Here is a 17,676-nt window from a genome sequence, read left to right as displayed (position 1 = left end):
TGCCATAAACATGTAGCAAATCAATAATATATTCCTTGCCTCCTCCACAGAATGTAATTTTGCAAAACTTTTCGAGCAGAAAATTTGTGAGTCACAATGTATTTGCTTTCACTATAAAATGATATATCTTGTGTCAGGCTGTTTTCTAAGTATCTTAGAAAGGGAATCAGTATGCTTACCCATTCAAATTTCCGGTGGTAAAAGTTCTGTTCCAGGTGACTTCTTGCTTTATACCCATGAATGAGTTACCAGATTGGACTTGCCTTCAAGATGATGACAGTTCAATTCCTTGATTTACAATCCTAATTTAGATTTTTCTTTGGTTGATATTAATCACTTAGACGAAAGTCATGATGTTAATTGTTAATTTCCTCTGAAAAGAACACGAGTAATTTCCTCTTTCAATCTCTCTGTAGTGGTCTCAGTTTGAAATCAAGCCTTTATCTTCCTTCAATTTCCCCCCCCCCCCCCCCCCCCCCCTCCAGTAATCTTTACAGTACGTCCCAGTCAGTATGTTTGTCCTACACAAGCTGCTAGTCTATAATTTTCCAGTGAATTTGGAAGGAAGTTGATTGAAATTGTTTGTCACAATTTTTATAGAACTACAGGTAGGATCACAACAGTTATTGGCAAACTGTTGCACTGGAATTAATGAATCTTCTCATTTCAACTACATTTGCACTATGCATGAGTGCAGCTGTAGGTACTTGAAAAATCAAGAGTTTAATTAATTCTACAGATTTACATTCTCTAATGGGTTATAAAGTCAGTTGTTGGAGAAATTCAACTTAAGAGACAACAGTTTCAGAATATAAAAACTTCTAATTGCCAGTGTTTCTCTTTTCTCAAAAAGAAGACCAAAAACAACAATTACATAACCTCAAGTATTTAACATTGGTGCAGAAAGGAGTCGAATGTGTAGGTATGCATGTGTTAAGCAACCTGGAAAGCCTACCTTATGGATAATGCAGTTGAATTTAAGACCAAATTAAAAACTTTCTAATGTGCAGCTCTTACTCCGTTGAGGAGCATCTTCACAGAAACTTCGGAAATTAATGTCAAACAAAGAATCTCAGATAGGCACAACAAAAAGACGTATTTGAGCTTGCCGACAAAAGGCCATCTTCTGAAGTAGAAAACATACACACACATTCATGCAAGCACAACTCACATACACATACTGTCTCTGTGATGTGTGTATTAGAGTTGTGTGTGTGTGTGTGTGTGTGTGTGTGTGTGTGTGTGTGTGCGCGCGCGCATGTGTCCTGAAGTTGCATAATTTTATCACATTTCACTCAAAATAAAATGAACATCCTTGACTTCTTCCTAAAGTCCAGATATTCCTCACTGTGGGGTGCATTAAATACAATTCATGTAATTTAATTTAGTTGTAATAAATGATGTCTGGCACATTTCCACCTCTAGCCATTGTAAGGAATTAGTAAACGATTCAGTAAAGCCTCAACAGAATGATGGCATAATTAAGGTACCATAGATACATGTCTGAAGAAACAAAACAAAAACGTTAGCAACACAAAACCGACAAATTAATGGCACCACAACAGTAGTAGTTTTTTATGGGTACAGTCTTGCTAGTGGAAAAAAAGGTAGAGGTTTTCACCAGACATGTAATAGAATAGGGGTACTACACAGTGTAGGCCTATAAGGAGGGAAAAAAAAGAAAATTGCCAGAAACATTAACTGACTTTGCTGACTCTCAACTAATTTGTCAACTTCCAACCTAATGTAAGTCTTGGATGCTACAGATAAGTGTCATTGCAGCTGCCATCAAATAATTCCAAAGAAATATTCTAAACAAACATGGGGGTACTCATAAGTTTACCAAGAGAAGGCAAGATTCTAAAATTGCCCTTTTTATATAACTAATTTGAGGAGTTTGAGAAATTGTGTCCTACCAACTTAAGCTGACTGAAGTACACAAAGCGTACTGTTCCTCAAATGTTCCACAATTATCCCGTTGGTATGCATCTGAACATAAGATTGTTTTCGTATCTAAAAGATGAGCATATTTCATTAGTACAATTTTTGTAACATTATTAAATCATACATGTTACAAACTACAGCCTTAAAATATTTGCAAATTGCATTTTTATTAATATGTCAATGGAAACACTACACGATATTAACAAAAATAACCATAAAAATTCCCCTCTTTGAAACTCCTCTAAGTGGAGACACAGGAAATAATTATAAAAATCATGCTTATTCAACTTTGATGCCATTCTAATGGTTTTATATCATTATTTTATGACTCTTTTTGTTATGTTGACTGCCGTAATACAGTATTAACAAAATTTATCTCAAAAGCAAAATTTTTTAGTGTAAGCATTTGATGGGATAAATGTGAGAAATCTATTGACATAACCCTCGAGTTGACTGGTAGAACCAAGACTTGTCAACCTAAGACTGAATGAATATAGTCTGCGTCTCCTCAGTTTGATACATTGTTGTGCAGTTGTGTCACATGGACCATGCAATTGGTAACATGATACCTGCATCTGCCATTACTGTAAAATGAGCCGATATGGGAACCAGTTGAGGTAAATGCTGAAATTTACTGTGAACATCCAGACAATCAAACAAACCCAAGTTGTATACTGCTTACTAAAAGCTACAGTATTTGTTGTTGTTCTCAGCATTGCTAAATCTGAAATGTAGCAGCACCACAGACACTCATTTCGAGGAAAGGTTGAGAATCCTGTAACAAATGCCCCCTCTTGTTTGCCCCCCCCCCCCCCCCCCCCCCCCCACCCCGTCCTGCTGCCCACTCCCTTTCTTCCCAGGAAGACAACTATGAAAACAAATTAGCAGCCACATGATCTTCAATAGGTGCACCAATATGCACTGGACCTGTATATCTGGCATACATGTTGATGTAAGCTATTCCCATAATAACTAAATGAACAACACAAACAACATTACAACTGAAACACGCTAATTAAAACATCACAGACATCAGTATGCAATGTAAGCTTTCAGGAATAAAGAATACACTGATGGATCACATTGTTCATAAGACCCATATTACTACAATTTCTTGGAACTTACAGATGAAAATGTTTGCATATCTTGGCATCTACAAAAGCTCGTACTGTGATTGAAAATGGAGAAAACTGAATTTCATGCTTTTATTAAACATTTTAATTTGAAAAGTTGAACTCAATCAAAACTGAATTGAATGAAGGTCATCTGGAATCTGCACCATCGTTGAAGACACTTACTTTTATATTAATGAATTTAAACATGATCGGACAACCACAGAAGACAAAGTGCACCCGGCTGTCCAATTGAGGTCACCACAATGGAAATCATTGGCTAAATCCATCACGTGGTAATGCAAGACTACCAAATAAAAATTCGTGAGATTGCTGAGACTAGGCAGCTCAACTGAGTGAATGCATAATATTTTGCTCGAAGAATTGGCCTTAAACAAGCTGTATATGAGGTGAATGCCACGATTGTTCCCAGATGACCAAAAGTACATCTATCACACTATTTCAAAACGGTGTCTGGCAATGTTTAATTGCAATCCACAAGACTTTTATGCCAATTTGTGACTGTTGCTGGAACTTAGATCCATCATTACACACCAAAGTCAAAACGGCAGCAAAAACAAAGGGCAAAGGCTTAGTGTACTGTAGAAGGCTAAGATCATTTTGTCAGCTGTTAAGGCGATGGCCAATGTTTCTTAGGATTCTAAAGGAATAATCCTCTTAGATTACTTGAGAAAAAGGCAGAAGCATAACTGGAGCCTATTACACTTCATTGTTAAATTGTTTGAAACCTGTGTTGGGTATATATTGGCACGCAAAAAAGGGCTCTTTCACCAGGATAATGCACCACATCCACATCAGTGATAACAAAGGTGAAGGTGCATGAATTGATCTGTGAATTGGTTCCTCATACATCCTGTTCACCAGACTTGGCCCCAACTGACTTCTTCCTGTTTCTTTCCTAACTTGAAACTTCGGCTTGCTGTGAAGAAATTTTCATCAAATGAGAAAGTGATGGTTGCAGTCAACAAGTATTTTGCAAAGTTTGACAGAACCTGCTTTTCCGATGGGATGGAAAGCTGAGGGATCACTTTATCGAGTGTATATCCCTCAAAAGAATATGTGCCGAGAAGTGAGGCAAGTTCTTTATGAAACGAACATTTTTTCTTGTGTTTTTAGCAAATTTAGCAAACCATCCCAATATAACCCAATAACCCCCGGGCCTCACAGCTCTTACACGAGTTCATACATGGCGCACTTAGGGCTCCGAGCTGTTGTGGCCCTTTTTTCCCTCTGGGCTATATTCCCTTCCTCATGCTCCTTCCTCCCTGTCTTTGTTCACTCCTCTCTGCCCCTTCCTTCCCCTCTCTTGATGTCCATGCTTATGTCGGCATGGCCAGCCTCCGGGCTGAATTCCAGTATTCCTTCAGGTTTTTGTACCTGGTTTTTTTTTTTTTTTTTTAAAAAAGCATATTTTGTCATGCTGCGAAGTTTGAAGTCCCTTCTAAATTTTCTCTCTGCATTGTGAGCTAACTGGACAACACCATTTAGTGTCTTCGGCATGTCGCTTTATGGCTTCTTCCATCTTTTCCTCAGAACCAATTTTCTTTAATGCTAGATAGCCAGAACAGTAGCCAGTCCGTGTAGTGGGATCATTATCTACTCTTTTGGTTGAGCTCTCTGACAATGTGGGGATCACGTTTCTGATACATGAGCTGCTACATCCTTGTGTATGCCTAGGAGTGGTTGCTTGTCATTCTGGAACATCAGAACTCCCAGCAATGACTGCTGTTCCAAGTGGCCCCTACTGTGATGGATGGTTCCAGGGGGAGAGCCCCTGATTGGAGTGGGTGGTATCAGGGCAAACACTTTACATAAGAAATGCATTAAGTTTCAAGCTGGCTGTTCCTCTTAGTGTCTTTAGTTGACAGTGGTTCTTTTAAAGTTGCTTCTTATAACTTTGTGGCCTTCAGTTCCCGGCCTAAACCTCGGAAGGAGGGCCAGGTGTGCCAGCTTTGGATCCCTTTTCCCAATAACTGGTCTGCACTTGGACTTAAGTGGGCACTTTTACCTCTAGTAAGCCATTATTTTTTGTAGAATCTATCGAAGACAAGTTTGGCAAACTGGACACACTGAGTAAGATGCAGTCGGGTTCACTGTTGATCAGAACTTATTGCATCACTCAGACAGTGGCCCTTAATACCTGTGACCATCCTGGCAACATCCCTGTGTCCATTACTTCACACCAGCCTTTGAATGTGGTTAAAGAAGTCATTTTTCGTAGGGATCTCATCCATTATTCTGAAGAGGAACTCCAGGCCAATCTGAAAAGGTGGGGCATCATTTTGTTTGGCATGTTCAGAAAGGCCATAAGGATAATTGCATTGACACCAGTGCTTTTATTGTGACATTTGATGGGAATACCCTCCCAGCGAAAGTCAAGTGTTATGTGTTATTGGTGTAATATGAAGTCATACAACCCGCCACCCATGATGTGTTCTTAGTGTTTGCATTTCGGGCACATGTCTTCCCACTGTACAGCAGACCCTTTATGCAGTGAATGTTTACACCCACTCCATGAGGGGAGCTCCTGTGTTCCACCGCCCATGTGTGTTAATGGCCATGACCATCGCTCTTCTTGCTCGCCAGATTGTCCGACAAGAAGGAATAGGAGATACAGGAGGATATGACCCTTGATTGTTTATTATACACTGAGGCTTGTCAGATATATGACCATTTTCACCCTGTGTCTATGATATCTAACTTTGCCTCTCTTACATTCTTCCCTGCTCGTCCCCCCTCCTTACCCCAGTCCCGTCACCCCCTCTCCTGGGGCTCTCAAGACCACCTCCAGGTGGGCTTACCCTCCCTACCTGGCCGGAGAATTGTCCCCCTTTTTTTGGCACCTGCTGGTGATTTGGGGGAGGGGGGGGGGGGAGAGCTTCTTTAAAGGAAAGGCAAAGGTCCCGAGTTCGAGTCTTGGTCCGGCACACAGTTTTAATCTGCCAGGAAGTTTCATATCAGCGCACACTCCGCTGCAGAGTGAAAATCTCATTCTGGAAACATCCCCGAGGCTGTGGTTAAGCCATGTCTCCGCAATATCCTTTCTTTCAGGAGTGCTAGTTCTGCAAGGTTCGCAGGAGAACTTCTGTGAAGTTTGGAATGTAGGAGACGAGGTACTGGCAGAAGTGAAGCTGTGAGGACGAGGCGTGAGTTGTGCTTGGGTAGCTCAGCTCGTAGCACTTGCCCGCGAAAGGCAAAAGTCCCGAGTTCGAGTCTCGGTCCGGCACACAGTTTTAATCTGCCAGGAAGTTTTATACCAGATGGTTTCCCCTTTCATTTCTTTTCTCCCAATTTCATTTTCTCCTGCTACTTGTCCTTTTCCTACTATTGAATTCTGCTCGCTCATGATAATTAAATTTTTGTTTCCCATAGCCATTTGAATAATATCTTTTATCTCATCATACATTGTTTCAATCTCTTCATCATCTGTGGAGCTAGTAGATATATAAATGTGTACTGATGTAGTGGGTTTGACTTTGTTTCTATTTTGATTACAATAATGGGTTTACTGTGCTGTTCGTAATAGCTTACCCATGTGTTTATTTCCTTATTCATGATAAGAGGCATTCCTGCATTACCTCTATTTGATTCTCTATTTACAAACCTATATTCCTCAGACCAGAAGTCCCGTTGTTATTGCCACCACACTTGACTAAGTGCTACTGTATCTAACTTCAAGCTATCCATTTTCCTTTTAAATTCTCCCTATGTACCTAATTAAGTGATTAACATTTCATGCACTGACCAGTACAGCACCAGTTTCATTTTTCCTAGTAATGTCCTCATGAGTAGTCCCTGCACGGAGATCCAAGTGGAGGACTATTTTACCTCCAGAATGTTATATACAAGGGGATACCATTATCATAAGGCCACACAATAGAGCTGCATGCTGACGGGGAAAAATAATGGCTATAATTTCCCCATATTTTCAACTGTTTGCAATACCAACATAGCTAAGCCATGTTGGACATTGTTGCAAGGTTGAAGAAATTGGTCATCCAGACTTGCTTACAGTTCAACTACGTCTATGATTGATACCCCAAGCCATCGCACCTTGGCAAGGTACATTGTTCATTGTTTTATTTGGGGGGGGGGGGGGGGAGGGGGGGGGGTTTATCACTTGAAATACAACTACAAAAAAATACTTTCTCAGTTTCGATAAAAAAATTAGCATTGGTAACACATGTAAATGGTTGCACACTTCTCACCAGTTTGCTGCGGCAAACTCTGCTGTACAATTCTTTACCACTGCATCCATTCTTCTGCTGGGAAGATTCAGTGTTTTCCTTCCAGCCACACACTGCCATTACAGATGAAATGATTCAGTGTCTTAAATTCATGTCAGTTAGATGGCTACTTGCTGCCGACTGCACTTGTTCACTGCTGCTCCTACCTATTCTCCTGCCACTGCTGAACTCACTAAACTACAAAAAAATACTTTCTCAGTTTCGATAAAAAAATTAGCATTGGTAACACATGTAAATGGTTGCACACTTCTCACCAGTTTGCTGCGGCAAACTCTGCTGTACAATTCTTTACCACTGCATCCATTCTTCTGCTGGGAAGATTCAGTGTTTTCCTTCCAGCCACACACTGCCATTACAGATGAAATGATTCAGTGTCTTAAATTCATGTCAGTTAGATGGCTACTTGCTGCCGACTGCACTTGTTCACTGCTGCTCCTACCTATTCTCCTGCCACTGCTGAACTCACTAGGCCATTGTCATCTTCAGTTTCCTGTTCTGGTATCTCGCTTATCACTCAATCCATTTTTCCCTGTCCTTGAATGATTACCTGCTACCCAGTTCGTATTGTAAAACTTCCTGATTGGTTGTATTTGAATTATTATTAACAATCTTCTAGAATTGGTGTAGGTGTTCATCTTCCCTGCTAAACTATAAAGTCCATCCTTGGGGCAGACCCTGACAGTTTCCTAACTTAGGTACTCCTAAATGAATTTTTTGCTGAGAAAATTCAGCTGACAAGGTAAGGATGGTATTGTGTTAGTATTCTCAGGACTCTTGTTAAGTGTTAAACTAAGGTGGCTGGAACATCCACAAGCCCTCCAGCACAGGTTTCCTGTGAGCTTGTGGGGACATTTTAACAACAGGAGCCACCTGCAGAAATTACTTATGCAACGTTGTTTCTACTTATATCGATCATTCCCTTCCGAATTCTAGAGGCACTTGCTGCTCCAACTTCGTATTCCTTGCTGCCCTTACTGGGCCCCTTACAGTCATTTCCAGCTATAGGAATAGAGTGGTAGTAGATGACGTCACTCGTAACCTAGATGCTTTAAATGCTTTAAATATGTGCAAAATATTGTAGGGATTCAAATGCAAATAAACTTTGAGCTGTTTTTAGTTTGTCCTGTTATATTACTTGTGGCTTCATCTTTAAGATGATTGATTCTTTATCTTTAAAATAATTTAATTTGTCTTCCTAAGTTTTCTGTCATCATCATTATTATTAGTGTGGCCTATAACTAAAATCAGGTGTGCTGTTGTATACAGACTGTGTATCATTACAGTGTTGTTTGCAAAAATCGCAGCACCTGGAAATAATGAAACCAGGAGAATTTACTCCAGAATTGACTTGTGACACAAGTATACTTCATTTCATTTTCAGCACTACACAAGGATTTTCACTGACAAAATTGGTTGTGGATGAAGACCCCCAAGTGAATGGACTAACAAAAGTTTCTACACGGCATCAAAACATGGAGTTGATTGGAAAATACGGAACTCCTCTGGGGGCAGGACTGGCATATTTCTCATATGTTCATGCAGCTACACATTGGGTGATTTTGGAACTAGGAAGTTGTAATATTCCCTTTCCACAGAATACGACCTTTTGTACAGTTTGTTTAATTTGGGTCTAAGGATAATTCTCTGAGAGACCATTGAGTGCAGTGGTGCAGAAATGACATTGCATTTTCCTTGATTGAAACATATCATGTCGGATTTGTGAAGCAAGCCATTACCCTGACTGTGGAGCCATTTGCGTCTTCAAATGTAACTTGTGTGATAAATTTCAAGATTTTAAAATGTCACTCACGATGAAAGGTCATTTGTAATTTCCGGAATGGACACAAAATAGACTACATTCTTTAAAGATGTAGTTGGCACCACTACCATAATATAACTCTTAGTGTGCTTTAGCACCAACATGAGGTGTTACTGACCAGTTGAGGTCAGTGGTGCTGTAGAAGTGTACCAGTTGCACCATTGTTCATCTGTGAGGTCCCGTTGTGCATTGTTGATGTATGTAACCATCCATTAACCACTGACCTCCCCCAGCCCCCTACCCACACCTGCCTCCCAGACCACCATACTTCTGATTTATATCTTTTACATTACAATCAGATGGTGTTTTTGGACTAGGTAGACTGCTCCAGCAATCTCATTATGTTTAAAATTTGTTTGCTGTTTGTAATGCACTCTTTTTGTAGTGATTAACTGTGATGAGATTTGAGACACATTCCTATAGAGATGAAATTTATGCAGTGATGTCTTGTTTACATCTAAGCTTGTTCAACTCGGAAGTTTCTGGTGCTTGACGACATGTACAATGATTCTATTACAGTTGTCTGGAGATATACACCTGTACTGTAAATTTTTTACATAGATATTTTTCCAAGCGTTACAGTTTGCACAGCCAACAGGGAATTACAGTCATTGTTATGAGTTTGAAGATGAGCTATTTTCATATTACAAAGTGTTAGAATAATAAGTGTTTCTTGTAGATCAGTGTTCTGTACATATAGCAGAATTTGAAGTATATAATGCAAAATATCTTGCAGACAACAGTATTACACCTGCACTTTTTCTTGTAGTTGGAGAAAAATTTTACCAGCTGGTATTCTTGGTAGTTATAGTACACAGTTTGTCAGGAACAGTTCAGCTAAATAGGATGTACAGTAAACAAGGAAAGTAGATAACAATTGTAAAGATAAATTGTTCTAATTTCCACATTGTGTTGGATAACTGAGTTTGATGGAAGACTGGAATCTTAATAGTTGTTCAGTGCATAAATCATTAGTTTGTCTTCAGTTTCCTTTACAGAATCCAATTGTTAGCATATAAATATTTCTTTTAATTCTACGTATGTGTTTGTTAGACAGATTGCTAAATATCCTGTAAAATTTATTTAAAATCTTTAAAAATGTTATTGTATTGTTTTAAACTATACTCTGATCTTTCATTTCATTATTATTGTGCTGAGTCTGTGAATTTTGTTTCAGACTGGCACAAGTTTCTTTATACGCGACCAGGCTCGATTTGCTCGAGAACTGTTACCTTTGTACTATAAACATAACAATATGGCTAGCTTTGTTCGGCAGTTGAACATGTGTAAGTATTTACCCTTTAACATTTTGTATGGATCTTCAAAAACTCCTTACACAAAGCCCATAAAATGTAATTAAATTGATTAACTTCTCATAAGCGGGTTCACAATCGTGAACAATTTTGTAAATGACATCATGGTCACCTTTGACTGTAATTGTGTATTTGTGCAACACATTGTTGTAAATTCGACTGTGTGACCATTTCAAGTAGTATACTACAGAAGGGAAAATGCAAAAACGCAGTGTATAAATAAACTGGGGCTCACATCATAACAGTTGTGTAATAAAATAAAATGCAAACAATAAGACTTACAGTGTGCCATAATACATATCAGTTCTAAAAAAAAAAAAAAAAAAAAAAAAAAAAAAACCGTGTAACATAGGTACCCGACAAGGGTTTGTACAAATAAACAATTACAGTCGAAGGCGATCATGATGTCATTTACAAAACATATTTAAATTCTTTTTTTATTTCAACAGTGTAGTTTGCAAATGTTGAAACAAAATGTGGTTTCATAGAAAAATATTTTAACTGTTGTAAAGTTAGCTGACTAACACACTTCCTTTTTTGCTACATACGCGAAGCATCAGCAGACGCTCCTCTTTCAATGAAACTATCGTGCAGCAGTGTTTTGTAATGATAACCTGTGCCCATTTTGTTCTTGCAATGGAGGGGACATCAGATGTCCAGGAGCCCTCAGTAATTCTCTCAGGAGCTACTGCTGTGTCATAAGAGCCAGAGTGACTTTCCTCGTAGAATAATTTTTGAAATAACTAAACAAAGGCTCTGTTTCTTGGCCTGTTTTATGGGACATTTCCCTTAGGTCATCATTGGCAAAGCAAAAAAGATGAGACACGCAAGAGATTGCATCGCACACTTGGATTTCATACTATTGGTACTAGTAGCTGATTTTAGACACAGTCTAAAATACAACTGCAAACACATTCTACAAACACTGCAAGAATGGTATTCAGAGAATAAACTTGAAATGCCTGCACACAAATCAATCTGCTGAATGCTCAAATAGAAGCTTCCACAAAGCAAAAATCTTAAAGTAAAAATAATTTAAAAACAGCCAAAATGACAAGAGGCCACTAGACATCTAGATTTGCTGTTAGACAAGACAAAATTTCTGCTCCCACATACAACGTCTGCTACATAAGGACTTTACATAATGAACAAATTATTTTTTATGGGACATGCAAGGTTTAAAATTCCTGTTACAAAGTAGCCAAATATATCGACCATTCAGTCAGCTATTTCAGTCTACATATCTAGTGTTTGGGCTCACATGTTGCTGCTGGTGAAACTAGCACAAGCCCAGTTATGTAGGAATGAAGCAGCATTATTCTTAGTATCACATATGCATACAGAACTATTCTGGGAGCTTTCGTAGGACACAGCAGTAACAGAACCCATTTGGGAATGATTCATTATATGACTGGTTGCAGGCCATGCCTGAACTATCTGAAAATAAACTGAAGATTGAGCAGTTAATGTGGCTGAGGCTGTGAAAGAACTTTGGATCTTCCTAATATCTTGTGATTTGGGAGTAGTGACAGATAATGATGGGAATTTCTTCCAGAATAAAACAGCCTGTATAAAAAGCAATATCTATAAGAAGGTTATAGCGCAAACTGAACAATTTAACAAATAAGGTTTCCTTACGGCTGTTAGAAATCATGCCAGGAAGGAAAGAGAGGTGCAGTAACCACAGCAAACACTTGGCCAGCCACTGTGATGACCACACCAGTGACAGATGTGATAAGATAGAGAATTTTAACACATCTGTGCATGGCTGTCTGTCTCGTGGATTCTCCTTTCTGTTTGCCATTTAAGAACATAGTCTACAGAGTTGGGTGCAGATGTAGGAGGACAACTTATCTTGTTTAACAACATGTGGAGAGTGGGCATTTACTAATAACAGTATTCCTAGATATTTTCTTTCATTTACTTAATAATTTCATTTTATATCATTTTTCTTAGATTTATTAATTGTACAGGTAACCTGCTAATTGCTTATTTGAAATGTGTACTGCACAGTGGCTGTTATTCATTGTTCTGTGGGGTTGAGCACTTTCGAAAGGGTGTTGTTTTCTTTTTAGTAACGACGAGAGTGGAGCACACGTTCACCATGCCGACTTATTTTTCCAATGGCCCTTTGGTCATCGTAACCCAGCATGCATGCATTCAAGGATCAGTTATAATTGCAGCTGCAGGTCGTGTTCTAACACTTTAGATGACTCGAAGTGATGTGAAGTGGGACTGCAGAATTCACACCTCTCTCACATTAGTTGACTTACTTGATCTGCACAGCCGATCTTCTTCTCTGGGTTGCCAGCTCCGTCGATCTCCAAAACTTTCTTTTCCGAAGAATAATGCTGGTTACAGGAATTTATAAGACTCTCTCTCTACTTTTGGAATAACTTAGTACTCGAAGAATACTTTTAGTTCAGTCTCAATATATTTCAGCTTCCATCAATAAAATATTCACCATTTCTCACATTAATATTAGAATGTTTACAAGTCAACAGATTGGTCTCATGTTAGATTCGATAAAAATACATCTGCAATAAAATTGGTTTAACAACCACATAATTTATGAACCCGTCTTGCCTCTAGTGAGTCCAGTACATGAAGTACTTAAAAGTCTATATTCAATTGTTCATTTTCCATTAACAATAATCACAGTCATTAAAACAGAAAGAATACTACAAAATTGCTCCAGTCAGTTCTTTAGTATGTAGGAAACGTGCGGACAACATTTCTGATTTCCAATCATAAACTCCAGGTGTAATAGACACTTGATTATTTCATCCTTTATTCTAATTCTTTGTACCATTTTTTCTTGAGCACGTACTAGTTTCAGTATTCACAGTAGTTTGTAGTCTGGAGGAACACTGGGCAAATGAAAGTGTTCTTTCCGATACTCGTAACACATAATAATGCTAGTGGTATATAGAATTCAAATACCAGAATAATTCCTATAAAATGTGACTTCTGTCACGATACTGTTCTTTTCCTTCCCTCATGAACCATGGACCTTGCCGTTGGTGGGGAGGCTTACGTGCCTCAACAATACAGATAGCCGTACCGTAGGTGCAACCACAGTGGAGGGGTATCTGTTGAGAGGCCAGACAAACGTGTGGTTCCTGAAGAGGGGCAGCAGCCTTTTCAGTAGTTGCCGGGGCAACAGTCTGGATGACTGACTGATCTGGCCTTGTAACACTGACCAAAATGGCCTTGCTGTTCTGGTACTGCGAACGGCTGAAAGCAAGGGGAAACTACAGCTGTAATTTTTCCCAAGGGCATGCAGCTTTACTGTATGATTGAATGATGATTGTGTCCTCTTGAGTAAAATATTCCGGAGGTAAAATAGTCCCCCCATTCGGATCTCCGGGCGGGGACTACTCAAGAGGACGTTGTTATCAGGAGAAAGAAAACTGGCGTTTTACGGATCGGAGTGTGGAATGTCAGATCCCTTAATCAGGCAGGTAGGTTAGCAAATTTAAGAAGGGAAATGGATAGGTTAAAGTTAGATATAGTGGGAATTAGTGAAGTTCGGTGGCTGGTGGAGCAAGACTTTTGGTCAGGTGAATACAGGGTTATAAATACAAAATCAAATAGGGGTAATGCAGGAGTAGGTTTAATAATGAATAAAAAAATAGGAGTGCGGGTAAGATACTGCAAACAGCATAGTGAACGCATTATTGTGGCCAAGATAGACACGAAGCCCACACCTACTACAGTAGTACAAGTTTATATGCCAACTAGCTCTGCAGATGACGAAGAAATTGAAGAAATGTATGATGAAATAAAAGAAATTATTCAGATTGTGAAGGGAGACGAAAATTTAATAGTCATGTGTGACTGGAATTCGGTAGTAGGAAAAGGGAGAGAAGGAAACATAGTAGATGAATATGGATTGGGGCTAGGAAATGAAAGAGGAAGCCGCATGGTAGAATTTTGCGCAGAGCATAACTAAATCATAGCTAACACTTGGTTCAAGAATCATGAAGGAAGATTGTATACATGGAAGAACCCTGGAGATATGAAAACGTATCAAATAGATTATATAATAGTAAGACAGAGATTAAGGAACCAGGTTTTAAATTGTAAGACATTTCCAGGGGCAGATGTGGACTCTGAACACAATCTATTGGTTATGACCTGTAGATTAAAACTGAAGAAACTGCAAAAAGGTGGGAATTTAAGGAGATGGGACCTGGATAAACTGAAAGAACCAGAGGTTGTACAGAGTTTCAGGGAGAGCATAAGGGAACAATTGACAGGAATAGGGGAAAGAAATACAGTAGTAGAAGAGTGGGTAGCTTTGAGGGATGAAATAGTGAAGACAGCAGAGGATCAAATAAGTAAAACGACGAGGGCTAGTAGAAACCCTTGGGTAACAGAAGAAATATTGAATTTAATTGATGAAAGGAGAAAATATAAAAATGCAGTAAATGAAGCAGGCAAAAAGGAATACAAACGTCTCAAAAATGAGATTGACAGGAAGTGCAAAATGGCTAAGCAGGGATGGCTAGAGGACAAATGTAAGGATGTAGAGGCTTATCTCACAAGGGGTAAGATAGATACTGCCTACAGGAAAATTAAAGAGACCTTTGGAGAAAGGAGAACCACTTGCATGAATATCAAGAGCTTTGATGGAAACTCAGTTCTAAGCAAAGAAGGGAAAGCAAAAAGGTGGAAGGAGTATATAGGGGGCTATACAAGGGTGATGTACTTCAGGACAATATTATGGAAATGGAAGAGGATGTAGATGAAGATGAAATGGGAGATATGATACTGCGTGAAGAGTTTGATAGAGCACTGAAAGACGTGAGTCGAAACAAGGCTCCGGGAGTAGACAACATTCCATTAGAACTACTGACGGCCTTTGGAGAGCCAGTCCTGACAAAACTCTACCATCTGGTGAGCAAGATGTACGAGACAGGCGAAATACCCTCAGACTTCAAGAAGAATATAATAATTTCAATCACAAAGAAAGCATGTGCTAACAGATGCGAAAATTACCGAACAGTCAGCTTAATAAGTCACGGATGCAAAATACTAACGCGAATTCTTTACAGATGAATGGGAAAAACTGGTAGAAGCTGACCTTGGGGAAGATCAGTTTGCATTCCATAGAAATATTGGAACATGTGAGGCAATACTGACACTAGGACTTATCTTAGAAGCTAGATTAAGGAACGGCAAACCTACATTTCTAGCATTTGTAGACTTAGAGAAAGCTTTTGACAATGTTGACTGGAATACTCTCTTTCAAATTCTGAAGGTGGCAGGGGTAAAATACAGCGAGCAAAAGGCTATTTACAATTTGTACAGAAACCAGATGGCAATTATAAGAGTCGAGGGGTATGAAAGGGAAGCAGTGGTTGGGAAGGGAGTGAGACAGGGTTGTAGCCTCTCCCCGATGTTATTCAATCTGTATATTGAGCAAGCAATAAAGGAAACTAAAGAAAAATTCGGAGTAGGTATTAAAATCCATGGAGAAGAATAAAAACACTATGAGATTCGCCGATAACATTGTAATTCTGTCAGAGACAGCAAACGTCTTGGAAGATCAGTTGAACGGAATGGACAGTGTCTTGAAAGGAGGGTATAAGATGAACATCAACAAAAGCAAAACGAGGATAATGGAATGTAGTCGAATTAAGTCAGGTGATGCTGAGGGAATTAGATTAGGAAATGAGATGCTCAGAGTAGTAAAGGAGTTTTGCTATTTGGGGAGCAAAATAACTGATGATGTTCGAAGTAGAGAGGATATAAAATGTAGACTGGCAATGGCAAGAAAAGCATTTCTGAAGAAGAAAAATTTGTTAACATAGAGTTTAGATTTAAATGTCAGGAAGTCGTTTCTGAAAGTATTTGTATGGAGTGTAGCCATGTATGTAAGTGAAACATGGACGATAAATAGTTTGGACAAGAAGAGAATAGAAGCTTTCAAAATGTGGTGCTACAGAAGAATGCTGAAGAATAGATGGGTAGATCACATAACTAATGAGGAGGTATTGAATAGAATTGGGAGAAGAGGAGCTTGTGGCACAACTTGACTAGAAGAAGGGATCAGTTGGTAGGACATGTTCTGAGACATCGAGGGATCACCAATTTAGTATTGGAGGGCAGCGTGGAGGGTAAAAAATCGTAGAGCGAGACCAAGAGATGAATACACTAAGCAGATTCAGAAGGATGTAGGCTGCGGTAGGTACTGGGAGATGAAAAAACTTGCGCAGGATAGAGTAGCATGGAGAGCTGCATCAAACCAGTCTCAGGACTGAAGACCACAACAACAACACACTGTTCTTTTCCCCTAGGATCAGTACCTGTACCTTACATGTGGGTTGACCCTATGACTGCACTTCCTCCTTCCGTTCTGGTAGGTACACCCCATATAAATCATCCCTATTCATCAGGCCACAGGTTGTCCTATCTCTATGTAGGTACGCCTGCCCTATATCCTTAGCAAAAGCAAGGTACGCCCCCCCCCCCTCCTTGTATTTTGTGAGTAGGCCTCATGGTTCATTGCCCTAGTAGACATATTTATGTACACTATAATTAAATATTTCCTGGTAAAAATAAAAATCTATTTTACACTTCACTCTCACGTCTTGATACTTCATTTAGACCCAGGAGTCCTCCCCTACTTTTCAACTTTTACTTACTTGGTATATACTATGTCTCTATACACTATTTAATATATAATATGTTTACTTATACTTACTGTTTATATAATATGTTTACTTAGTCCCACTATGCTACAAATTGTCAGAATATTTGTTAAACTGACATTCCTTAATAATTATCTCAATCGATTCCTCTCTGGCTTACGTTCTCTTTCCTTTCTCACGCCTCCTTCTTATATACTCGATGTGGCATCCTTAATTATTTTAATATATATCCATCACAATAGACAACAATGTGTGCATATTTCCCGATATACACATACCTTCCCCCTACAACACTTGACGGTTCTCATTTTTTGACAGGTTTCTCGTCAGTAGTTCCATTGTTTGCATACCCATGTGTCTTTGTGTGTATGCTGATGTGTATTTGTGCAGCTTGGTGCTTCGACCTTCTTATCTGAAGATAAGTTGTGGGTTATAGGAAGCCCCAGAAACCAGGAAGGACTTCTGCAATAGAAGTAGATGAGTATGGAAAGAGGGAGAAATAGATAGGTCCTCAAACGAGAAGTAAGAAAGGAAAAAAAATAGATGTGGTTGCCAAGATCA

The 17,676-nt window shown here is 39.1% G+C and overlaps 1 protein-coding gene across 5 annotated transcripts in view; it reads left to right on the top strand.

The window, feature by feature from the left end:
* The window catches only part of LOC126473952 (heat shock factor protein), a 160,885-nt gene that overhangs the window by 1,377 nt on the left and 141,832 nt on the right, over positions 1-17,676 (top strand). For all 5 annotated transcript variants that reach the window (XM_050101318.1, XM_050101316.1, XM_050101317.1 and 2 more), the window contains exon 2: positions 10,321-10,429. In XM_050101318.1, the coding sequence (XP_049957275.1) occupies positions 10,321-10,429 (109 nt within the window). The remainder of the gene's footprint in view (positions 1-10,320; positions 10,430-17,676) is intronic.

The sequence above is a fragment of the Schistocerca serialis genome, chromosome 4 (genome assembly GCF_023864345.2).
Source record: "Schistocerca serialis cubense isolate TAMUIC-IGC-003099 chromosome 4, iqSchSeri2.2, whole genome shotgun sequence".
Classification (NCBI taxonomy): domain Eukaryota; kingdom Metazoa; phylum Arthropoda; class Insecta; order Orthoptera; family Acrididae; genus Schistocerca; species Schistocerca serialis.
Note: the sequence above shows the minus strand (reverse complement) of the source record. Positions and strands in the feature narration are given on the sequence as shown.